Below are 27,093 nucleotides of genomic sequence, written 5' to 3' on the forward strand. Positions count from 1 at the left end.
TTTGTATAAAGTTTACATAGATTTATTGAGGCTGTTCAAGGATTTTACAAATATAAGGTTTAAATTCAGTAAGCATACAAGATTTGTAAATAATTATAGGTTCCAAATAAGTTACAAAAAACTGATAAAAATACTACATTGTTAAACTGAATTTATATTGTCGCTAGTTTTAAATCAATGTGATTTTACGGTTCATTTTTTAATATAAAAATACTGCTTTTAGGGTTACCATTTCCTTTGTACTAAATCAAAATAATAAAAATTCATTTCCAGATCAGTCTATTGTTTTCACGCTTTTCCAATACTAATAAATAATTAACGTGTACGGACGAACAATACTGTATTTTCTGTTGTTTTGGAAACAGTTTTGAATAGATAAATGATCTTTTGAATAATGAAAATTGTTTGCTGGTTGTTGAACTCCATTTATAACATAATAAATGAGTGAATAGAGGACAGGCCTTAATATTAACTTAAATTAATAAATAAATTATATTACAATAGTATATAATTTAAATCGATAAATAGATCAGTCGGTTTTATGTCTAAAATTATTTCAATTATTGTGTAAAATAGAACTTGACTGTTATTAGCAATAGGAGTCATTAGAAACGTATTCTTTTACGTGGGAACAATGTGCGTGTACTACTTATATATAGTTCTTGATATCAAAATTACTTTGGCACCATTATTTTTAGATAAAGCGTTCTTTAGTAAAAAATTAGATTATTTGTGGTACAAAGAGCAAGGCTTATAAGGGCCTATCGCCGAAAATTTTGCTACTAGAGATGGGTAATATTTGTACTATGCAATTTTAGGATATATGACATTCTATAAGAAATGTTACATCATGTATCAATCTTTATATACACAGAAAACAATACTGGGTTAATATGTAATCTTTTGATTTTGGTAATGTTCTGATTTAGAATATATCGAATGTTTCTAAATATTTAAAAAATTGACAGACATAACTGGGATAGTTTAGGCTCCACATGGAGGAGTGTTTTGGTTTAAGCTTAATTTAACGTGCTTCTTTCTTTCAGTCTCAAACCTAATCGCATCCATTGTCATCGGATCCTATTATACCTACAACTAATACTAATACATCATTTGAAGAGTATCACAAAACGAGTTTTAGGACTAATGTTTCAAACAATGCATCTATCACAATTGAGAGCTCACTCGTCGTTGGAAACTTGCGTGCTTGCGCTGGAAAACGATCCCCTAGCATCGCTCAGGCAACTGTCAGGTACCGTTATAAAGTTGCATTTCTTATAACTGTTCCATCCCGATCCGACCCGTTTTAAGATACTTTTTTTTTCGTTCTCCATTTTGCAAGTCACCACTACTTCTGGAATGGTGTGACCGTCTTCCAGCAGAGGCTCGGAATTTTCTACCGTCTCGTTGATACCCTCAAAACTCCTGTTCCGCACAATGTTTTCTGGAGGTCTGTAGTTATCCATGAAGGAAAAATTTTGCGAGGATTGTACTAGTCCCAGCATCTTTCCGATTTCTCTTTTCACGCGCTTGTTCCTGTAGCCGAACAGAAACGGCGACATTACGTTGGAAAAGACCAGTAATACTAAAGAAAGATAGTTAAATATTTGTCCGGGATTTACTTGTATACATCCCGACGTTAGTACCAAAGTTAGACCGTACGGTATGTAGCAGATTAGTACCATGAAGATCACCAGAACGCTTATTTTGGCCGCTCTGGTCTCTTCTCTGTTCCGAAACATGGAAGCGTTTGATATTTTGTGTTTTAAATTGGTAATAAAATTGTTCCTATCACTAATAGTTCTTTTTACACGTGGTATTTTCGTTTCTTCCACCACATTGTTCGTGTGACTATTCTCCAAGGCCGAGAAATTAGGGGCTGAATGAACCTTGGGTAAAGTGTTCTCTCCTCTATCTCGTTCGCTCGGAGGACAGTCCGATGATTCCGACTGACCCATTTCCAGGGGACAGTTTGACGAGGCCGACGTACTTTTACGCATACGTTCACTGTTCTGGTGCGCGGCCGTGTAGATACAGATGTAGATGATACATATAGCGACGAACGGCGCCAAGATCACCACGACGAAGTAACCGCAAGCGTACGCCGTGTTCAGCACTTTGGCCACGCCGTTTTCGCTGTAGCTTCGCGAACAAAAATGCCACAAACTACTATCTGAATACGTCAAGGTACTCAGAACTGCACAAACAAATGCCGCCAACCAACTGCTCAAAATGAAGATCGATGCTTTGAGTTTGTTTATGTAAAAATGATACCTCAGCGAGTGTATCACGCCGAAATACTGATTGATCCCTATGATCAGTATGCTGAAGATGGAAGCGGTGCATACGAAACTGGTACTGGCTTGGGCGAAGTAACACAACATATCTTCGTTGTGGTCTTCGTTCCGGATTATTTTCTCTTGCAGGAATTTCTCGCTGGTTTCGATTATCTTCACGTCACTGGTGGAGCTGATGATCTCCTCCTTGATGAGGACTCCCTCCTCCAGCTGTTCGATTGTTCCATTCGCACTGCTAGTAATGTTTTGAGATGGCGGGAAAGCATCTTGGTCTACTAGTAGAAGAGGTATCAGAAGGAGACTCGACAATAAGTTGGTAACTAGCAAATTGATCACGAATCTGGAATAAAAAGTCATGTATAAGTTCATTTGCTATTTAAAAATAATTATTCTAAAAGATTTTAAAATTACAATATACTATGACAATTATATTAAAAAACAGAAAAATGAATCATTAATTTTAAGGTTAATTCATTGCTAAGATAAAGTCGTAAAGAAATTTTAGAATTAATATCAGAAAAAAGTAGAGCCAGAAATAAATGATATTATTTCAGAGCTCAACAAGATAAAACTAAGTTAAAACTAAGTACATTACAACTGGGACATGAAATTAAACAATTAAAAAATGACACCATGATTTAATTTCTGCGTGGACTTGCTAATAATAATGCTAATAATGTTTCATTCACACTACAATATGTACCATAACTGTAAAAGGTGACTGAACTAATTTTGATTGCTAAACAAGGAAAGCCACCTCATGAAACAGCATCATGCCGGTCAATATCACTATTGGCGATAATATCCAAATGATCTGAAAAACTTCTATTGAAATGGATGAAACTAATCATTAATAAGGAAAAGCAACTTGTTCCGGTTCATCAATGTTAGGGAACAACATTCCACTATGTCATAGAAAAATTACTAGAAGTTCAAAATACATTTTGTTCTGCAATATTTTTAGCTTGCACAAGCTTTCTATACAGTTTGGCATGAGGGTTTAAAGTATAAGATTAAAATGCTTCTCATTGGCCAATATTCAAAAATGTTAGAGTCATATACCGAGCGATACTTCAGAGTCAAACAAGAAGGTGTCTATTCTAACTTGATGGAAATGTAACCAGGTGTGCCACAAGGGATCAATCTTTTATCTGTAGTACACTCGGAACTATATTCAATGAAAATGTCGTTGCTACATTTGCGGATTACACTGCAATTCTAGCCATTGGAGATAACAATAACAAATCAACCAGTTACAAAGAACTATTGCTGTCATCAACAAAAATCAAGCACAAGCCAATATACATAAATTAGCAAGTAGTCCTGTATGGAAATACAGTCGAATATCTTGGTATGACCTTTGACGTTAAGCTCAGGTGAAAGCCATATGTTAATACAAATATGCACTGGTTATTGGGTAGATATTCAGCCCTGTTAGTATATAATAAGCTTTTACTTTACCAACAAGTCTTGAAACCAGTGTGGACTTATGGTATTCAATTATGGCGTTGTACCAGTCAAACTAACAGAAATATCATTCAGATTCCAAAATAAGGCACTGCGAAGTGTCATTGATGCTCCATGGTACATAATGACAATCTGCATATGGACGTAGGTAACTAAGATAGAAACTGTCGATAACGTTATCAAGGACTATGTCCAAAGATACGTAGAAGTACAAGACCAGTACATCAATGCTGAGGTTCTCCAACTCTTAGATAATGATGGCTTATGCAGAGCATTAAAGAGAGTAAAACTGTTTGATCAAGTTCAATGAAGTTATAAGTAAAACTCAGCGCAAATTAGGATAAAAACAAATTGTTTGTTAGCGTAAATTAATTTTTAAAAAATACTGATTCCATATTTTCGTTATAAAAATATTAATTGAATTTATTTAAATTAACATAAAATATATTAAATTTTAATTTTGACATATTGTTATTGAATAAAGTTATTTATTGTTAAGTATTTTGCTACATTGTTTACTGAATTATTAATGCATGCAAATGACATGGATTCAGTCACGTCAATTTATTGGATTTTTTTAATGACTGGGTCTACTTCTTGACGTGTGTCCCAAACCACGTATCATATGGAGTATTAATCTTACACAGTTCATAAAAGCAAGACGTGATATTTAACACTTTGCGACTGGAAAATGAAGTGAAAACCATCTTCGAAGGTCTTAAAATCGGATGGTCATTGGTGTGACTGATTTGATTGTTAAGTGTCATTTTAATATTGGATTATGATAATTTACTTTAATTTGTGTGATTATGTTATTTTTAACTGTTAAGATGAACCAACTTAACCAGACTCTCGTAGTTTGCGATGATAAAAATAAATTGTGGTGCTAAAATAATTTTAAAACGTTTACATAATTTTATTAAAGCCTCTGTTTGTTTTCACATATTGATTCATTAATAATTCTTTGGTAAAACCATAAAATTTGTAGTATTAAAAAAATTAGAGCGTAAAATTAGATAGTTTTCTTTGATTTGTATAGCCATTTTATTATGCCAACAAATAAGTCAGGTAAAAATATAATCTATATATAAGATTATAATTGATTAGTTAATTCGTTATAAACTTGCGTGATGAAGATTGTATGAGGTAACCTTAAATATAGAATACGCAATTCTATTTGACAATTTTTTTTCCTTGTATATTGGGTACTTAATCATAAAGACTATTCACATAAAATTTTGATTTTAAAAAACCCTATAAGAAAATGTCCATTGTGGCCATGTTAAATCGCCACTTCGCGATATTAGTCTTCATGGAAAACGTCATTCAATAATTGAATTGTTGAATGAGTTGTGTGTGCTGTGGCCCCATCTTGCTGAAACTACATGTCTTCTAGTCCTTGCTCTTCGATTTCAGCCACAAGAAAATTTCGAATCATGTCTTGGTGCTGTTCAACAGTAACTGTAACTGAAACACCTTGGTCATTTTCAAAAAAATAGGGACCAATGATGTTTCCAGCATGAATACCACACCATATAGTTGTTTTTAGTGTATGCGATAATGTTTCATGAATTAAGTGAGGATTCTGTGTTCGCCAAAACCGACTGTTAAAAAATCGTTAATTTCACCAGACAGCCTTAGGATTACATTACTGTACGCAACTCGTTGATCAGTCATTGATCTCAGATCAGTTGATCATCTCTTGGTAGTAATTTTTGGACTAATTGAATTTTGTACGGGAACATTTTCAAATCAGTTTCAAAGCAATTCACCTTAAATAGCGTGCAGAAATGTGTAACCTGGAACCACGTTTCCGAATTGATGCTTCTGGAGACTCTGCAACACTATCGCGCACCAGAGCCACATTTTCAATGTTACGAAACGTCCGTTGTCTTCCAGAATGAGGCCTGTCTGCTGTCGTATCGTACTTTTGAAAATTCAGATGTAAGCGATAAATTATAGTTTTGTAAGGCACCGGACGATTAGGATATTTTTGACGCAATTTCCGCTGAGTGGCGATAATGGAACGCTTAATGTCACTATTTCTACTCGTTCTTGTGGTGTATATGTATCCATAATAAAATTTGGACGTCTGCACAACACAATGGTTATTAAAACGAAATTGAGCTAAATGCCACATAACCAAGATGCCGCGCTTCAAAATGGCAGCGGAATTTTTTCCCCGCCGGCTACTTGTTGTTCTTAATAATACGAGTACATACATTATATCATTATATAGACAGCTCTTTTGGTATGAAGTTTTAAGAATATAATAGTTATATTAGGTCTAGTAAAAATATGTCCAAGAAAGCTGATATTTTACCGTAAATACTATATTTGACACTTTTTTGATTGGTTGACTTAGTTTTGTTTGAATTCATGTCAAAGATGGATGCCACCAAAGATAAAGTACGTCATATTTTACAGTTTATTTTCAATAATGACGACAGTGCATGCCAGGCGACTGAAAATGTGAATCATTTTTATGGTTCCGGTGCCAAAATAGCTAAACCAGCGCTGTAATGGTTTCGTAGTTTTCCTTCTGGGATTTTAGATATTAAAGATGCTTTTTAAGATCAATTATTAAAAAAAGTTCTACTTATATTGCTCTGGGAACAGCTGAACATTTTAAGAAATGGTTTGGATCCATTTGACAATGATTTGAAACGAAGCGGATATATGGATCTGACATGACTGGATCATAATAAAATCGACCTATTTCTGCGGCCATTGACGATCAGGAAGAATTTACTCTACGTTTGGTGGGATTAGAAAGGAATCATACATTATGACCAGAGCATATTTCATAACTTGGGAGTATTTGATTAAATCAGTCAGAAATTATCCAATATAAATAAAAAAAAAACCTTTTTTTTATTTCGTACTATTCGAACTTAAAATACTCATCGGCTTTTTTGGTTGCTTTGGACAGATTTTGGGCGACCAGGGCGGCATCCCTGAGTGTAAGATCACGTTTAAATTCAGAAAATCGGTCAGTAATAGCCGATTCCTCCGGTGTAACATCTCTATAACGATTATCAAGGCTTCTTGTACCTTGCCTTTAATGTCTTGTTTTGAAAATAGTCCATCATACTTTGTAATTTAATGGTTAAAATGATATAAAATGATGTGATTATTCAAAGTTAGTATTGTCCACAAATTTTAACTGACTCAAGACTTTAACTTAGACCAGAGACAAACTGAGTGACTGAATAAAATCAGAGTATCTACTTTAATGATATCTGTATATGAAATATTTAACCATTTAATCTGTAATCAATTAATGAATGTGTCTGTTAAATATCTGTATTAAAAATGAAGACAATACCTTTAACACATCTTTTAAACCAAGATATAATAGATATTATTAAGATATAATAGTTAGTAACATTTTCAATTATTGTACCATTAATAAAGATATTCAAATTTGTGCAAAGTAAAATGTTTGTTTTAATATACAGAGTCATTTTATATGCCATTAACTAAATTAGTCACAAATTTTTTCTATTTATAACAGTCTATTGATTAACTAGTTCATCTTTAAGAAGTGCTTGCTTATTGTTTGAGATTACCATATACCGGGAATGATAAATGCCATTTATGAACGTTTGTGACTACTAATCTAATTTAATAAAAAAAAACAAAACTATCAGTCTTATAAGAATACATAATGCGCTTGCTTGTATACATAACTCAATAAACAAGTACTAACGACAACATAAATAAATATACTTTAATACAATACCATCTATTCTTTACGGTGTTCTAATATTTAATACTGTAAAGTAGTTTTATTTTATATGTTCCCCTAAAACGTCTATAAAGTGGATTAAAATCGACTATAGAATGTCATTAAAACTTGGAAAGGACAGACCTAAATATAACGTTCGTTGTCTAAAGAAATGGTGATTTAGAGTTGGCGTTTGCCCTTCCCTTTATATAATGCAGTCTGAAGCATAAGTTATTTAAATATAGCAACGAGTATCCACCTTAACCCGCAATAAAGGTCGCGATAGGTCGGTAACATTTACATAGGTTAGCGACTGCAGTTTTATTTTATACCGATATTGCTTACTGATTTTATTTATAATAGTTTATTGTTTGACAATAAGTTTTAAAGTTCTAAATATCATAATATTTATATTAAATGAGATTTTTTCATTTTACTGTGATTCTTGATATGTTTTTAATATATTCTTAACTCTTTTTTTTTGTTATATTTTAGTCTCCTTTTTACTAACTATGGTTTATCTGGACTGGGCCTACTGCTTAACGTAGGTTCCGAACTACAGCCGTAGACATTACATTCCCGACTCAGACAGGTGTTTTTCTTATATAGTGTATATTTTTTGTGTAGAGTTTAAAGTAAAACTTTACTACGAAAAAAACTTTTGAAAATAAAAATACTTGGGTTATAGCTAGTAATATTTTTAATTTTCCATGATATCTCCAGGATTATCACATTATACAATTTTGAGAAGGAAATAAAGTAAAAAAGTACTACAATAGGAGAAAGGTTTTTATACAGTTACAAAAAAAAGCGACAAAAAAATAAAATAATGTTTCTCATACATTTATTAACGCAACTTAAGCTATATAATATGCCAAAATTAAAAGTTTAAAAGCTTTAGAACTGCGGAAGTTTTCTAATAGGTAGATGAGTAAATGTTAACGAAGTACTCCCTTAGTTTCATATTAGTTTTGAGTTAAGTACACGTACTTCCAAAAGAGGTGAACTGCCGAAGGATCTTCTCTGAGAGATACACTCTATTGGTGTCAAATAATAATAACGTAAATATGCAATATTCGATCACTTTCTTATGCTGTTGAATTAAGAGTTGAGCAACATACAGTTTGGACTGCTTATTCAATTATTTTTTCAGTAGTGTTGAGTAGTTTCAATAACTTATAAATAGAAAATGCACTTCCTGATTCCATCAAATACTTAACAACAACTTGGAAAATATTGTAATAAAAGGATGATCATAGAGTAACGTTCTTTAATTTCTTAATAAGATTTGAATGTGGTTGAAGCGGCAGCTTCAATGTGGATGTTTTGTGTGTGATCTTTTGAATAACGATCTTGAATAGTATTAAATATTACAGTTATCAAATTACGTCAAATATTAAAAGAGAAAGTCATAAATAACACACCTTCTGATGTCATAAAACATATTGCGTTAACTATTTTCTGATATATTTAATTGTTTCCATTGACTTTTATGGGTCTATTTCATTTCTCTTTATCTAACTTTTTGCATTTAAGATTCTGCTATAATAATATTCTAGTTTTCCATAGTCTATAACAGATAATATAATGTAAGAAAGCCTCCCAAATAGTTTAATATCTTTATTGCCTGTTTCTACTTACACAAATTTTGCACTGGGTGAAATTTTTGACGCTGGTTTATCAATTTTGACTGTGTTTGAAATATGTCTTTATCAAGTAATACTTGTAATTTTGCATCTTCATTGTCTGAATTAAAATGTTGAAAGCGTTGAAATCTCTTTTCATGTCATATTTCAACATTTTATTCACTGAAATATTTTTAATTTCACTGGAATTTACAGTATTGTTTGGATTATATTAAATGTGATAAATTAAAAGTGATAAGCTATTGTTACATCTGACAAATACAAATGTAACAAATACAGACCGTTGACTAGGCAGCTTACTTCAAAAAGGCGTATATATATACGCCTTTTTGAAGTAAGCTTTTATATTATCTGTTATAGACTATGGAAAACTAGAATATTATTATAGGAGAATCTTAAACGGAAAAAATTAGATAAAGAGAAATAAAATAGACACATAAAAGTCAAAGGAAACAATTAAATATATCAGAAAATAGTTAACGCAATAACTTTCTCTTTTAATATTTAATGTAATTTGATAACTGTAATATTTAATACTATTCCAGATCTTTCTTCAAAGGATCACACATAAAACATCCACATTGAAGCTGCCGCTTCAACTACATTCAAATCTTATTAAGAAATTAAAGAACGTTACTATGATCATCCTTTTATTACAATATTGAACTGGAAAAAATATTTAGATAGTGATTATGGAAAGTAAATTTGAACATTTTGTTCCTAAAATTATTGTATATATGGTCGAAATAAATGTCAATTCTATTTTTGGTTTTATGCGGAACCTCATAAAATGTTAATAGTGTATACTATCGTAAAAAGAAAATGAGTGCTATAATATGAAGTTTATTTTCTTAGCACGTTAAATGGATAGATGTAACTTATTGCAAAACTTGTTCCTCACATAATAATTTTATGAGACAATTTATCTGAATTTGAAAAACTTTTTTAACTTTGAGATTATAGATGTGTTCGTTAATAAGTTATATGCATGTTATTTACTTAATATCATGTTAGACAGAACACATTCGAACCAAAATAAAACAACTATACTGGTTAGTCAGAAGATACTCTCAACTTGATCTAAAATCAAAGAGGTTGATTTTATAAGACAATTATAAAGCCAATTTGGACCTACGGGGTGCAAATATGGGGTTGCGCTAAAAATTCAAATCAACTAGTCATTCAACGCTGTCAAAACAAGGTTCTTTGATTGATTACCAATACTTATCGCTACGAAACTAACGAAGAACTGCACGATGATCTGGAAATCAAATGGATTTGCGAAGTTATCCAAGGTTTCGCCTTGATACACGAAAGAAGATTACTAAATCGTACTAATGTGGAAGCAATACAACTGCTAGACAGCGCGCAGGATGTCAGGAGATTGAAGCGAACCAAACCATACGAACTTAGATAAAGTGTATACCTTTAGTGTAAACTATAGCTATAAGTTATTATAATTTTATAATTCAGGAATCAAGGTTCCCCGCTGGCCCCAGCCTTATTTAATCTCTTTATTTCAGATATGCCGAGAAAAGAGCATATTGACGTCGCCTTTTACGCTGACGACACTGCTTTCTTCACGGCCGCCAGGTTCGAAGTTACAATTCATGAACGTTTACAGAAGCAGCTCGATCATGCGGTCAAGTGGTTCAAATTTTGGAGGTTGCAAATCAACCCTCTGAAAACCCAGGCCATCATCTTCCACAAGCAGCGTTACGCACTGCGCGTCTCGCAACTTAAGATCGACACCGCAATAATTCCATGGCTGGATAACGTCACGTACCTAGGTCTTCACTTTGACCGGCGGTTCGGTTGGCATTCCCAAATCCAGAAAGCAATCCAAAAAGGTTCGGGGATAGCAAACCTGCTATCTTCTCTGATCTGCCCTTCCAGCAGACTTCCCATCTCCATCAAATGCTTATTTTACAAGATGTTAATTCGGTCCGTACTCCTCTACGGATCTAATGTCTACTTCAAGTTTGTTACACCCAACCAGGTCAAACGGCTTCAAGTTTTCCAAAATAAGCTCCTCAGGAGAATATTAAACGCTCCATGGTTTGTCAGAAATAATCAAATCCATAGGGAAACTGACACTCCAGAAATCAAGCACTTCATATCTCAATCATTCCACAAACAACAACTCAGCTCAAGTTCTTCTGAAAACGCGCTTGTTCGCGAGCTGGTCGACATGCTGGGAGCTTAGCACCGCGTCACCGCTAAGCTCTCCCCCTTTTCCAGGCTGAAACGACCTCATCCGTCGCTACAGTCATAACTTTTGGCACCATACAACAGTACCCAGTTGTGTGTTAAGTCAGGTTCGCGAATCAATAGAATCGCCGGGTCCTCGTGCCCAATAACGGCTGCCCGATCAGCGGGTGCCATATCCCAAATTTAATGCAGTAGCAGTAGTGATCCACAGGGGTCAACTGTGAGGCGGTTTCGGTTTAGTGTATTGGTAAGCCCAGAGGCAGTCCCACATAACCCGGTCCAACTTGTCACTCCAGGGCAAGTCTCCGGGACCAGGTATGCGTCATGCATTCCACCGCCTGGTTTTTAGGCCAGAACAAAAAAAAAAAAAATATAATTCAGGAATACATACTGATGCATTTTCTCGCACTCGTCTTGCTTGTGAATTAATCCAAGTACAAAAGAAATGTAGTAATAAATTAATTTATAATTAAGATTTTACTAAGCGTATTTAATAAAGATGTTGTAAAAAAATGTTATTTACCTGTTGGGTACTGTGCGTAAGCTTCTTCTCCTAGCAAACACGAACAAAAGAAAAGAATTGGCAGTAACAGCTATGACAGATGAGGTGACTAGTCCTACAGTAACTAACCAGTGGTAGTGCGACTCCATTGACGTCCTGAAATAAAAAGAAACGTATTAGTATGATGTGAAACATAATAAATATATTTATAAACTAGACATCTCTATTAAAAATAAATAGAATTATGTTAAAGATATATTTGGATTTATTAAAAATGTTTCATATAAAATAATACAAATCAAGGAACTAGGAATATACAATTTTAAGCATTATTAATCTGTCAAAGTGTGACTTTTGACCACTTTATAGGATTTTTTTTCTAAATAAGATGATGTTCATAATAAATTATAATGAATCTATAATATCCAATAAGGTTATTAAGAATATTACTCACCGCCAACAATCAATATAATTCAATTAATTTGGTTTAATAGCCGAGGTCGAGACTAAACAGTAATTAATAAATAATGTAAAATGTTATAATACTTCTTAGAAAACGTTGACCATTACTAATGACCACGATAATCTTAACATCAGTTAATATATGTTTAAGTTCCATTATTATTCGAAATTAATATATATTAATATTTTGTGTAAACTCGGTGCTCTTACTAAATATTTTTACACATTGTTACATTTTAGTTCTTCATTTAATAAATATTTGACAGTAAATATATAAAATTATATATATATATATATATATATATATATATAAATATAATATAATATAATATAATATAATATGATATAATTTGTTTGTCCCCTATTAATTTTGTCTTAGAAAACTAGTTCTTGTTCAAATTCTCGGTAATATACTAACAACGTGGTCATTTTTTATTAAAATTATTTTCAAAATTAACATATTTTACGTCAACATTTACGTTAATAGTAAACGGGTTATTAGATGAACAACCAATATATGTCATTCATTTTCTAAAGAAAGTTTTAGTATTAATACTGCAATTTAAAGAAAATTTGTTATTTTTTTATATATATTAGTTTTATATTAGGGTTTATGTGGAATTTTCTTTAACGTACTGTTTAGCATAGGCTCTGAATTACGACATTAAAGCTACCGAGTGGCGAGTGACCAATTTAGAGATCATCCCAGAAGACAGGTTTGGTTGCTAGGATTCCTTGTCTGATTTTGCAATCTTGTTTTGTGGACAATCACAATTATAAACAATCACGTGTGGACTAGAACAATGCCCCGGCAGGATTCGCACCGGTGACTATCGAAACAGTAAGAGGACCGTCCATGTCACCTTGACCATCAATCAAACCGGCACTACATTATTTTAATTTAACACTTAAAAAATTTCACATTCATATTTGTTTGTTTAACTGTAGTTGTTTAATTAGTAAAAGACAAAATAATTTGCAATACGTTTTTAAATTTAATATTATCTATGAGAAATAACGCTTTTTATTAACAATCTCAATTTTAAAAGTGCGGTTAAAAAGTTTATACTTTACTGATGATTTAAATAATATCTCACTATATTATAACAGGTGTTTAATTTTTCAGTATATTAATGGATTTAATAAGTATAATTTTATATTAATGAAATTTAACAATTTAAACAAATATGTATTTGGATTATTAAAGTAATGAAAAATAATTAATTAATTGATATAAAATAAATATGCTCATAATTTCATATATATTCAAGTTATATCAATAAAAGTCATATTTATCTATATCTTTAAAAGAATACTGTAATGTAGATCATTATATATATATATATATATATATATATATATATATATATATATATATATATATATATATATATATATATATATATATATATAAGGATCTATAAACGGAAGAAGTGGAAATCCAGTTCCTCGGTGAGATACCGGTCACATTCACCAGACATTACCTCTTATAACTAGTACCTGCTTCGGTCAATTCCACGAAGTCTAGCTGGGCAACACATATGTTATATATATGTTATTTTTATGAAGATTGTCGAAATTGGATTGGCTTTTGCATATTGTCAAAAAAAAATTTTTGTCGGCGTTACTAGAAACAGTAATTTTAACTAAATTTATAAAATTTATCACGATAAAGTTTTGAATTCTTAAAGAATATCCGTAAAATTAAATTACAGTCCTTACGGATAACATTGCAATAAAACGTAATTATATTTTAGATTAGAAAAGTAGATTGTAATAGCAAGCAGGGCAACTAATATCATATTCTATGATAACAACATACGGAAAGAAAGTTAAAATAAAAATGTAAATTTTATAGTTTTCAGGATTTCTGAATTGATTATAAAGCTATTATTTGCAAGAAAGATTGATACTTGTAAGAGCTATTAACTGTCGCTAAAATAAAACTATTTGCAACTTAGTAGCATCTTGTCTTGAACGAACTTGTCTTCTGGAATGCGGTCTATGTCAGAATAACATTTTCAAACCTACTTGTTGGTAAGGAGCAAGTTATGTGTCGCTATTAAGATAAAATTTATGACATTTTTAGATATATTGAAAGGATAATTGATTCTTAATTTTCAATTTAAATTGTTTTTGAATTTGTACACAAATAAGTGACAACTTAACAAACATTAACTAATTATAATATTATGTTGTATTGTATAATATAATGAATATTATTATATTGAGTTGTGCTGTGTGGAATTATATTAGAGTAAAAAATCGAAACATTTTAGGAAAAAGGAGACAATCCTGGAGTAAATAAGCATAAGCTGAATAGTGATGAAAATGGGTAAACATATAATTTAACGAACGCAAAAGTTGTTACTATGGCATACAATATTCTTAATTTTAGTATATAAGTAATAATTAAATTTCAATTAAAAGATGATACTAAAAAGGAACAAGAAACAGAAAGGGTATAATAAAGCAAAAAAAAGATGTCAATATCTGTTAGACAATTATAAAGCCAATTTGGACCTATGGGGTGCAAATATGGGGTTGCACTAAAAATTCAAATCAGTTAGTCATACAGCGCTGTCAAAACAAGATTCTTCGATTGATTACCAATGCCTATCGCTATGTAACCAATGAAGAACTGCACGATGACCTGGAAATCAAATGGATTTGCGAAGTTGTGCAGGATTTCGCCTTGAAACACGAAAGAAGATTACTAAATCATTCTAACGTGGAAGCAATACAACTGCTGGACAGCGCACAGGATGTCAGGAGATTGAAACGAACAAAACCATACGAACTTGTGTGAACATTTAATGTGTATTATTAGTGTAAACTATAGCTATAAGTTAATAATTAATAAATAATTGTAATTTTATAATTGAGGAATACATACTGATGTATTTTCTCGCACTCGTCTTGCTTGCTAATTAATCCAAGCACATAGGAAAAGTAGTAATAAATTAATTGTAATAATAATAATAATTAAGATTGTACTAAGCGTATCTAATAAGGATGTCATAAAAAATATCTGTTAGACACCTAAAAAATCTGTCTGTATTATTCAGCAATAGGGAGTGTCCGAGATCTGTAATCCCGTGGAAATTGTCAACTTGAATTAGTAATTTAAAATTTATAAAAAAAAGTTAATATTGCAATATAAATAATATATAAAGAAATGTAAACAACATTTACAAACTTACCGTCAGTCGAACATCAAACCAACTTAATTAGTTTAAAAGGTTTCGCTATCCGAGTCTTAAAACATAAAAGCACAAATGTTGAAATAACGTCTATAACACGACTGCTTCCAAGAAACCATTTCAAACGCGTTATAGTTAAGTATCGGTCTCTTGTTACGGAAATTTGAAGAACCACTTAAAAAAAGGCGGAAAATACGTTATGGAAATATTAAAAACATGTGAAATACTGTTTCTGATGAGCAGTTGATATATACCAAGTACCATTAATAAATAAAACATCATATTCTAATTTTTTCTGTTTTTTTTTAGTTGGATTTTTTCCCGATTTGTCTCGATAAATAATTGTCAATAATTACATAAGTCAATAATTAGGTCAACATTTATTGATGATTGCGAAAATTTATTTATAAATGTTCAGGGCATATCAGGTTCAGACACAACAAATATACCGTTTTTGCCTATTGTGTAGAAACAATAGGAAAACTACAGTACTGTGCTTGTAGTACATGAATGATAAAGGCCTTGCTTTATTATTTGCGGTTAGATTCCAATTGTGATACGGGCCACAAGTTCATCAATGTCAGTCAAATGGAACAATAGAATTTTTTCAAAACAGAATAGTAAAAAGTGAAAACTCAAATTAACACAACGATCATGAGGTCCGATTTTAAATATAATTTCGAATAATTCTTTGATAAACTTATATAATAGTTTGTTTCAAAACTTATAATATAAAATAATTACAAGTAGTCTTCCTGCAGCGAAAAATATGAAAATGTGTAACTTTCCAAAATTTATTATAAGTAATAATCTGAGATAGTTCAAGAAAAACGAGAATTACAGAAATCAAAACCTCCATTTTCCATCCTATTTGCTCAATATATGAAAAATTTATAGAAATGTGAAATATATACATTTTACATTTCAATGTATCAGTTTAATATGTTCAATAGATTGTATGGGACAGTAGTCAAATTCAGTATTACAGTTTTTAATGTTTTAGAAGTTGTTAGTACCAACAATCATTTATAAGCTGTTGTCGAATAGCGGTATCATTTCGGTGTTTCAAATGGAGCTGATATCTAATATCATTCTTTTTAAATATCATTGTATATATATATTAAATACATTAAATGATATATAAAATATAATAAAGATATATTAAAAGATTTATGCAATTATTTCGCTTTGAATGCAAGGGAGTCTAGAGATTTATTAATTAATCAATAAAGTAAACGATAGATCGTCTGACTATGATCTAATAAAATCATTTCCCCTGTTTTGGAAGTTGATTAAAAAAATTACAGTGCATGAATATATTAAAAGTATTCTGAAGTAATTTATTGTCGAAATTTTAGATTTTCTGATATATTTTCAGAATTAAATATAATTGAACTGTATACGTTCATATAAGCTTCGGAATAATAGGGAGGCAATTTGCTATGTATTGACAGTTCAGAATTACATATGACCGTATTTCTATTTGATTTTATCGTTTAAAGTCGAGTTTAGATATATTAATGGCGCTTGAAATTAATTGTAGGTCGATGATACGAACATATGAAATAATATTGTTCCTCTTGTAGAAGAAAAATGCTCTCTGATATTACAGCATGCACGTTTGATAAAATGAATCTATAATAATCGTATAATCTATAATATATATATATATATATATATATATATATATATATATTCTTAAATTTGTCATTATTGTCTCGTTAGTTTAATTGAATACATAACTCAAATAATAGCTTAAATTTATGTATGAGTTAATAATTAGGTCGAAATAATAAGTTTGTTAACGACCCTTATTGAAATAATACCCAAAACAGACCTGCCTCATCAGTTTAATGGTTTATAACATTTTCAGAATATAATGAATTGGCAAATCTTCAGGTCACTGGCCATTATACTTACGGGAGTGTATAATTTTGGATTTGTTACGTTGACAACTTGTTTTTCCGGTATTGTCAATGTTAATGTGATTAATAATCAACGATACGGTTCCTTAATTATAATTATAAATGCAGGTGCAGTGTTTTGTTGTTTTTATTTTTACTCTAGGAGATTCTGATTAATCGTCCAGAAAGTAATCATGGAAAAGTAAATTACACGGCTATCTATCATTATTATTTTCAGCGATCTTTTTTTAGTCGTTTGTTTCGATGTTAGATTATTATAACGGTATTAGTTCTGATAGTACATCAACAACTGTCAAGGAAAAAGGTTAAATTTATATATTTAATGGTATTTACTAAACCTATTTAAAAAAGCCACGTTGCAAGTGGTAATTAATATTTTCTAAAACAAATGTTTAGGTTTTTAATACAGTAGGTATTTTGTAATTTTATATTTTATACGTAGTTTTGTTAAATTTATGTTAAATCAATATTTTTATTATTCTATTTGCATAAAAAACCCAGTTCTTTCAATATTCACGCATATTCGTTAAAATATTATTGGCAGAAGTTTAATATGAAGAATTAATATAAATCACGGAAGTATTCATTATCATACAGCATAAGCTAAATCTATAATAAACAACTTAAATTGACGTGTTGTGAAATCAAGAAAATAGAAAATACTGTTTTATTGGACTGTTAATTGTGTAAATTAAATTCTAAATTTACAGTGAATATAAGTATGAAATTAACTAATGTGTATTATGTAACTAGTAGATGCAAAATAAATAGCCCAAAATAGCTTACCAATTTATATAAACCTAAAATGTATCAAACAATACATTTTGGCAGTATTTCATATGTTAATGTGATAACCATGTAAATATTTAATTTAATATTGATTATGATATTCTCATAACACTTTGGTCGAAGGATATTTGGATATCTGTAGTATGGTACAAATCGTATTTACGATTTATTTACATAATATAGATGGTATATCCAAGATTAGGGCTCATCGAAATTTTGAGTTTGAACATTTCATTCTTATAAATGAACCACGATAATGCCACTAAATCGTTGAAAAAAAGCGATATTTAAAATTATGGAGATAGCAAATCTCGTAAATCTGACAAATTGCTTTGGAACTGCAAGTAAGCTCAATTCTTGGATTCCATATGAATTATCGGGAAAATTAAATGGACTTTTCCAGTCATGAATTATCGAAAATAGTACATGAAGAGTGTACAAAGAGTAAAGGAATACGACAATTAAAAGGCAGAAAAAATCGTGTTCGAAGCAGGAAGAAGTTTCAGAAATAATGCTGGCGGAAAGAAGGTGAAGCTAAATACTGACTCCATTGGAAAGAAATAATTCCAGAGAAAACGCGTTGTATTCCATCACAACGCTAGACTACACATATATTTGGTGACTCCGATTTCACAGAAATAAGTTCTCTTTGGAAAAATTATTAATTTAATTTAATTATAGTTCTAATCTATGTTCTGAATGGTATTCGAACAGGTGCTTATCGACTGTATGGGAGCATGTTTTATTCATTTATATTCATTACTAATAATTGTTGCAATATTGTTGCATATGAATATGTATTCACTATTTGTTCACATATTCAAAGCTACATATATACTATATATATATATATATATATATATATATATATATATATATATATATATATATATATATATATATATATATATAAACTATTAGTAATGAAACTGAACGTTATACTTAAAAAATGCATTGTCAAATATACGTCTTTTTTGTCAAAATTGTTTTCGAATTAATAGAAATCCATCAACATACATGCTGCATATATTCTTTTTTTTGTAAAACCTGAATAATACAGAATAGCGTTGAATTTGATTAAATACGCAAGTGTGTCAGCTTACGAAATAATTTAAAATATTTTAAGGGGGTCACATTTTTTTTTAGATATAACACCACGACCTAGGTGGAATATATATCGATATTGTGTAATAACAAACATGGCCCAAGGTTTCGTATCGAGTTGAACAATGTTTCAATTTGGTAACTACTTTGAAATTCGGACAATTGATTGTTCGGTCTTATCAAATCGTTATATAACATATGGTAAACGTTTATTCGACTGTTTTAGAACTATGTAGATTTTTTATTTATAGTTGTGAGTTTTAATACTTCCTAAGTGACATTTTGACATTTTTACTGAACATGATACGTTCATGTATAAAATTGAAGATATTACTTCCTAAATTCTGATATGTCCAGATATGTCAACAGACCATATAAAAATACTAAGGAGTTGATCCTATAATAATTTTTAAACGTATTGAATGCTTTTTATTACCAGTTACAATGGATATGCCTACTACAATTTTAATTTGCAATTTAATTTCTTACAATTTTTGCGTTTTACTCAAATCAATACATAAACAAGACGACTGCTTGATGGATACGTTAGTATTTATTCTCAATAAACTTAAGAATTGATAAGGCTAAAAATCTAACGAAAATCGCATATCATGGTTCTGTTCTGTGTTTTGTGAGATAGAGATAGAATTGATAAAGAGATAATTAATATTACTAAGAGTAAGGTGTTGTTGAGATAATCGATTCATTTGATTAGGCACGACAAATATGAATATGTTGCAATATAACAACAACAACACAAGATTATTGCATATAATTGAAATGTTACTATAACAGTTCAATTGAAAAGTGACACCTGACACATAGGTGGCGCTACTAGAATTAAATCCATTTTTTAGTTAGCCCTAATCCGCTGAAGATGCGTGTATAAATTTGACAGCTGTCGGATCATTCGTTTGTGACTTATAGCATTTTGAGTGAAGCAATTTTTGTTATTGCGAAAAAAATGGTTAAAAAGGAATTTCGCTTGTTGATAAAATATTGCTATTTGAAGGGAAAATATACAGTTGAAGCAAAAAACTGGCTTGATGCCGAGTTTCCGGATACCCAGGAAAATCAACCATCAAGGATTGGTATGCTAAGTTTAGACGTGGTGAAATAAGCACCGAAGACGGTGAATGCAGTGGATGCCCGAAAGAGGTTGTTACCGACGAAAACATTAAAAAATTCCACAAAATGATTTTGAATGTAAATTGAAATTGAATGCAATAACAGACACTCTAAAGATATCAAATGAACGTATACATCATATTATTTGCGAATATTTGGGTATGAGAAAGCTCTGTGCAGAGTGGGTGCCGCACGAGCTCACTTTTGACCAAAAATGACGACGAGTTGATGATGAAGTCCAATCGAATGTCATCCGAGTGGACTGCACACGATGAACCCGCTCCAAAGCGTGGGAAAACGCTACAGTCGGCTGGTAATGTTATGGCGCCTGTATTTTGGGATGCGCATGAAATAATTTTCATTGACTACCTTGAAAAACGAAGGACCATCAATATCGACTATTACGTAGCGTTATTAGATCGTTTGAAGGACGAAATCGTCGATAAACGGCCGCATTTGAAGGAAAAGAAAGTGCTGCTTCACCAAGACAATGCACCGTGTAACAAGTCAGAATTTCCTATTCTCAGATCTCAAAAGAATGCTGGCTGGGAATAAATTTTTGTCGAATGAAGAGGTGATCGCCTAAACTGAGGCCTATTTTGAAGCAAAGGACAAATCGTACTACAAAAACGGTATCGAAATGTTGGACGGTTGCTATAATCAGTGTATCACCCTTGAAGGGAATTATGTTAAATAAAAAAAAAATAATTTTGCCAAAAAAATGTGTTTTATTATAATAGGCTGGGGACTTTTCAAATGACTATTTTAAGGTTTAAAGTGCGTTTAATTTTATCCGAAACTTTAAACGCTTTTTTCTCGAAATTACTTTTTTCAAGATGATATCTCAAGTTTTACTTAACAGATTTACTTGAACTTTAAATAGCTACTTTATAGTATATTATTTGAGATTGTGTTACATTACAATTACAACATTATTTAATTTTAATAAAATATTGAGTATAATTAAGCGCAGGTACTTAATGGAGATTGATTATAATACTTCTGTGTTATCACCAATTGTAGTTTTGATACATACATAGTAGTTTAAAAAATATCTTACCTCTGCGAAAATACTTAACATAATATTATATAGTATTTGTAATAAATAGACATATTGATTAAATAAATCTGATTATTGTATTAACGAGAAATATAGTATAACAATCATTAATGCTTGATTTTATTTCTTCATATGTTTAAAAAATGTTTAAATTTCAACCTTCATTTCAATCATATCATTTAGTTCATTTAACTATATACACCATTATAAAAAGCAAAAACCTAATACTTATACACTAGTGTGTGTTTACTAGCAAGTATTCAACAATTAACCAAATGCATTGAAAAACAGAACAGAACTATATTTTTAGATTTTTAGCACAAGCCTTCGCAAAGGTATGGAATAACGGCCCTGTTGATAAGTTATAGAAAATGTTACCGAAACAATACACTGAACTTTTACATTACAACCGGAATGTTTAGAATCAAACAACCTACTCTACAATAAAAGAAGCTAAAGCCGGTGTACGGTGGCATTTTTTTACGTACTTTACACATGTGATCTACCACAAATGAAAAACATCACGATAGTTACATTTGCTCATTATACTGCCATTCTTCCTATCGAAGATAATAGCGAAAAGCCACACGAAAATTACGACGGGCAAGTGGCAATATAAATATTAGACCCAAATCTGGGAAATAAAAATTAATGAAAGTAAATCTGTGCATGTGCAGTTTACTTATAATAAGATCACACAAGAAATAAAATTAATCAAACGAATCGATTTTTTTTAATATCGATATAACGGAGAAAAAATATGATATTTTTATGATAAGTATAAAAAATATCGATATTTTACAAGAAAATACATAGATACTTTTAAGAAAAAATAAAAGTTGTGAAATATTCGCCTAAAAAATATATATTATTTCTAAATCTCTTAAAAAGTAATGATATTTTTACCAATTTTAAAGGTTTATTAATCATTATATTTGATTTATTCTGAAAAAATATCGAAAAATATTCATATACTGGCCAGAAAAATATCGCCCAAAAATAAATTTTCTGAAAAAATATCGATATTTTTCTGCATCCCAAGTGTAGTGTACTGAGCTGCATTTAATATAAAAAACATCAGTGTTAATACATAAGCATTTTTACATCAGAAACTAAGGACTAATAGGGGGATGGGTTCTCTTAAAAATATACTTAGAAGTAATTGTAAAGATAAATTGTAGATAGACAACGACTAGTAACAGATGTAATAAAAAATAGTTAAAAAATATATTGCAAAAAAACATATCACAAATTTCATTTTAAAATTGTCTACAGAAAGTTGTTGAAAACATTTAACAAACTTCAACTGTACATTTAAATTTGAAATAAACAAAAAAATACACGTATATTAATATAACTATGTACAAAGAATGCATATTTTATAATTGATGAAATGGTGAAGTTATGTAATACAAATTATATTGGCGTCTATGTTGTCATCCCGCAATTTTTAGCTGTAACGCCCCACTGAAGTAACGGCATTCCTGACTGTTACTCATTAATTAAGCATGTTAACGTGATTGAAATAGTTAGAAGTATTTTAAAAAAAAGCGTAGAAGTTTATATATTAATCACAATTAATGAAATACAAATTTAATACAGCTTGAAAATCATGTTTTTTATAATTTTTATATACAGAAGCAGTGCTCTAAAATAAATTAAAAATAGGAAGCAGAAAAATATTTTTGTAATATTCACTTTTTATTGTTATTAATAGTTGGTAAGACTCACGAGCTTATTTTAAACATAGTTAATAACAAGGAAATTAGATGACTTTTATTTAAGCTTATTTTTAAAACAACTCAGAAAGTTTAATATAGTACCCATTAAATGTTACACCTAAAAAGTTTATTTTTTTATTGGCGAGACAATGAACCTAACTTAATCTGCAGTCAACGTCTGTAATTCAAGGGACACGTGGAATTTTTAAATAGGTCGAAGTATCAGCGTATAATGTTAATTTGGAATTATAAATTTTATTGTATTATAACGTAAACTGTTAAAATTCAATATGAGGATATGCATACCAATTACATACCAATTGTTGTATTATTTGATGTTTTTTTTTTTGGTTTTCTGATACATTTGAAACGATTTAAAACAAAACTAAATTTATTTAGGCTTAATCACATTTAATTATTTTCACCAAAATATACCCTTTTTAATTATAATTGTGAAGTTAAATTGCATATTACAATACTTTCTCATATAATACTAAACTACTAATAATCAACCGGTTTAGGTTAGAGACTGCTTCACACGTTCTCGAAAAGTATTGTAGTATATTTCATAACCATAATGGTTTGTTACGATACTCTGAATGACAGTCATTTAAATGTTTGTAATAGTCCTCAGCACTGTAAAATATTGATTTTGGGTAAAAAGTCTCATATAATTAAAATAATGCAATAATTGATAGGTCAATGAACGCAATTATAATTGTTAAAATCAAATATAATTGGTAAAAGTAGGTATTCAGTATGTCAATTTCAAATTGTATATTTGATTGATCTATTTTAAATAAAAACCATTGACCTTTAATACGGTGCAAGCTGGAAATAGTAAACAAAATTTGTATTTTTACAAGGAATGCTATTATTATTATTAATATATTTTATTTCGTATTCTATAATAACTATATTCATAAACAAATATATTTATATAAAGAATTGAAAACTTTGACAAAACATGTTTGGTTGCATTTACATGTTTAACATTTTATTAATTTGTTATTGATATAACAAACTTTTGAAATTTAATAAATTTATATGCAACAGGAACTATTTAATTAATATATGTATATACTATATAAACAAGACTAAACATAGTAATTTTGAATTTTTGGGTGAGTCACTATTTGTTATTGGCTCAATTTTATTCAATTTTGATATCTATTTAATAGTTTTTATATTTCAATCCATTGTGTATAATTTTTTTTTACATATTCGCACAATTTTCTACAAAATCGTTTTTATTTTCAAATAAATCGGTTTTCTTTGCTTTTAATTATAATTTGATTATAATTATAATAAGCAATGAATGTAACTTAATTACTAACATAAATAGTGTGATAAAATGAAAATATAATATAAAACAACTTTAGACAATATTAAACAATTGCAGTATGCCCTAATGATATTTTCATGATGATGATGAAATGAAATGAAATGGTTATTATTAATGTATTTTATTTCGTATGCCATAATGACTATATTTATAAACAAATGTTTTTATACAAAGAAATTAACACTTTGGATTTGTTTGATTACATTTATATTTTTAACAGTTTATTAATTTGTTTTCCATATAACAAGTTCTTTAAATTTAGTAATATATATTATATATATAACTATGGGTTTATCTGGACTGGGCCTAAAGTTTAACGTGGGCTCGGAACCACGGTCCTCAGCATTAAGCCTACCGACTGGCGAGTGACCAACTTTAGACATCCGGTTTTACCCAGCCTGGTTACTGGCGTGACTGGGATCATTTTCCTTGTCGGATTTTACACTCTTGCTTAGAACATTCATAAATTTTAAACAATCACAAACATAAATTTACGACCATGCTACCTACAGCAGGATTCGAACTCGCGGCTATCGCTACAGAAGGAGGACCGTCCCATCGCCTTAACCACTACGCCACCAAGCGGGCCAATTTAGTAAATTTATATGCAACAGGAACTATTTTATAAGACTAAACATTTTTATTTTAATATATTAATATTTACTTTATAGTTTTTATACTTTAATCTATTGTCCATTCATTATTTATTTATTATATATTCGCTTTTTTGTGTTGTATTATAATTTCGTAATAGTTTCGTTTTGTAATAGTTTCTGTATGTAAACTGAGCAATCGTTTTTATTTTCGATTTAATAAATTGGTTTTCTTGCTTTTAATTGTAATGAGCAATAAATGCAACATAATTATTTACATTAATAGTGTAATAATATAAAAATATAATATAAAACTTTACAAAAAAGTTGACAAAAAAGACAATTGTATGGACTGTTGAGAAAACGTTATTGTCACAATGAGCTGCAACTGAAAATCTGATGAAATTAAAGGAAATAACTATTGAAGTTGTGATTTGAAGAATTACCTATTGTGATAAGCTGCATTTATTGGGTTATTGGTTAACAAACATAATGTTATATAGAACGGAACCAAACCAGACCTACAAGATCTATGATGATGAAGTTTAGCAGTACATTGCGGACGCCATGATAGAGAATTGGCTACCAATATCACCGATCTGAGCCCTCTAGATTTTGTAAGTTATGAGCTTATGTCAATAAGCTGCAATCGATTGATACCCAGATGATCAAAATTTAGCTTGATCTATGCTGCAGAGCCATTTAAAATTAGACCACTCGGATCCGCAACACAATGAGAAAAAAAAACATAGACCCTTCATTGGCTCATTGCAATTAAAACTAAAAACCTCTCTATATTCAACCTAAGCCTTGAGGATACTGCTCTTTGTGCAGCGCTCAGAGCTTAGTGGGCTATGTCTTATCCATTTGTATAAATTTGTTTAGGTAACCATGTTGAACACTCTCAGCATTCAAGAACAAATAAGTGACAACATATTAAAGGAATTAAAGATATCTTTTTCGATGTGTGAATTTCGTAGTTATCGGAAAAAGCATTATACAAAATTAAAATTAACCTTTAAATTTGGGCCTTAATTTTAAAGGATTGCTATGAAAATATGACGTGTTTTAAAATATTTAAATAGTACAGTCGTTGTAAAAAAATTTTGATATATGTCGTCCATCACTCTATTGGGAATCAAACATTTTCAAGTCGGGCGATAATTTTCTTCCCATATGATTGCCTAATTGACAACAGTTATTAACCTTCGTGGGTAAATATTTATTTAACACATGCCAAAGCGCTTCACTTCGTATACCGACTATTTAATAACATAACGTCGATTCGTTATAAATAAACTGACGTCCGCGATCGTCAAATAAATCCGATTAAAAACAAAAAGGAGCAACAAAAATCACCCGTAACTCGTTTGTGCCAATTTCAATATTGGCAAAACAGATTCATTGACACACTTTCGTCCTTAATAAAGTTTGTCTAGTGCCATTGCACAACTGCATGCAATCATCGCTGTCTATTGAGGTTGACCCGATCCTAGATTGGTGACAATAAAAACTTAACCTAATTCCGGTGATGAATTCGCAACTCAATGGTGACTTTTACCGTTTACGTGACGTGTTTACAAGCTAGAAGGTGTAGGATAATGATAAATGTAAAACACAATTCGTTTCTATCGATTTTTCACTGCTGTTAGGATTTTACGTTGAGAAATATCAGAATATGTCTGAATCACTTCTGTGGGCGAACACGATACATTAATTTATATTGACATATTCACGAACGAACATAAATAAATCAAAATATGCTCTTTTTCTCTTCTTATTTTTGAAATAATAATGGATACGGTAAATATAAAAAAAATATTTTCTTTTGATTGATTTGATTCCATAAAGTAACAATCGAGAAGACAAACTAAGAGAGAGCAAACAAGTTTCTATATCAAGATAATGTG

At 30.3% G+C, this 27,093-nt stretch overlaps 1 protein-coding gene across 5 annotated transcripts in view; it reads right to left on the bottom strand.

The window, feature by feature from the left end:
- Positions 1–27,093, bottom strand: part of LOC143193470 (uncharacterized) — a 187,173-nt gene continuing 160,080 nt past the window's right edge. For all 5 annotated transcript variants that reach the window (XM_076399692.1, XM_076399691.1, XM_076399690.1 and 2 more), the window contains 2 exons: positions 11,875–12,009; positions 1–2,637 (listed from right to left, as the gene is read on the bottom strand). In XM_076399692.1, the coding sequence (XP_076255807.1) occupies positions 1,182–2,637; positions 11,875–12,002 (1,584 nt within the window). In that variant the 5' untranslated portion in view covers positions 12,003–12,009 and the 3' untranslated portion in view covers positions 1–1,181. The remainder of the gene's footprint in view (positions 2,638–11,874; positions 12,010–27,093) is intronic.

This window comes from Rhynchophorus ferrugineus, unplaced genomic scaffold, assembly GCF_030347505.1.
Source record: "Rhynchophorus ferrugineus isolate W39M unplaced genomic scaffold, kcgeb_rfMv2 rfM3, whole genome shotgun sequence".
Classification (NCBI taxonomy): domain Eukaryota; kingdom Metazoa; phylum Arthropoda; class Insecta; order Coleoptera; family Curculionidae; genus Rhynchophorus; species Rhynchophorus ferrugineus.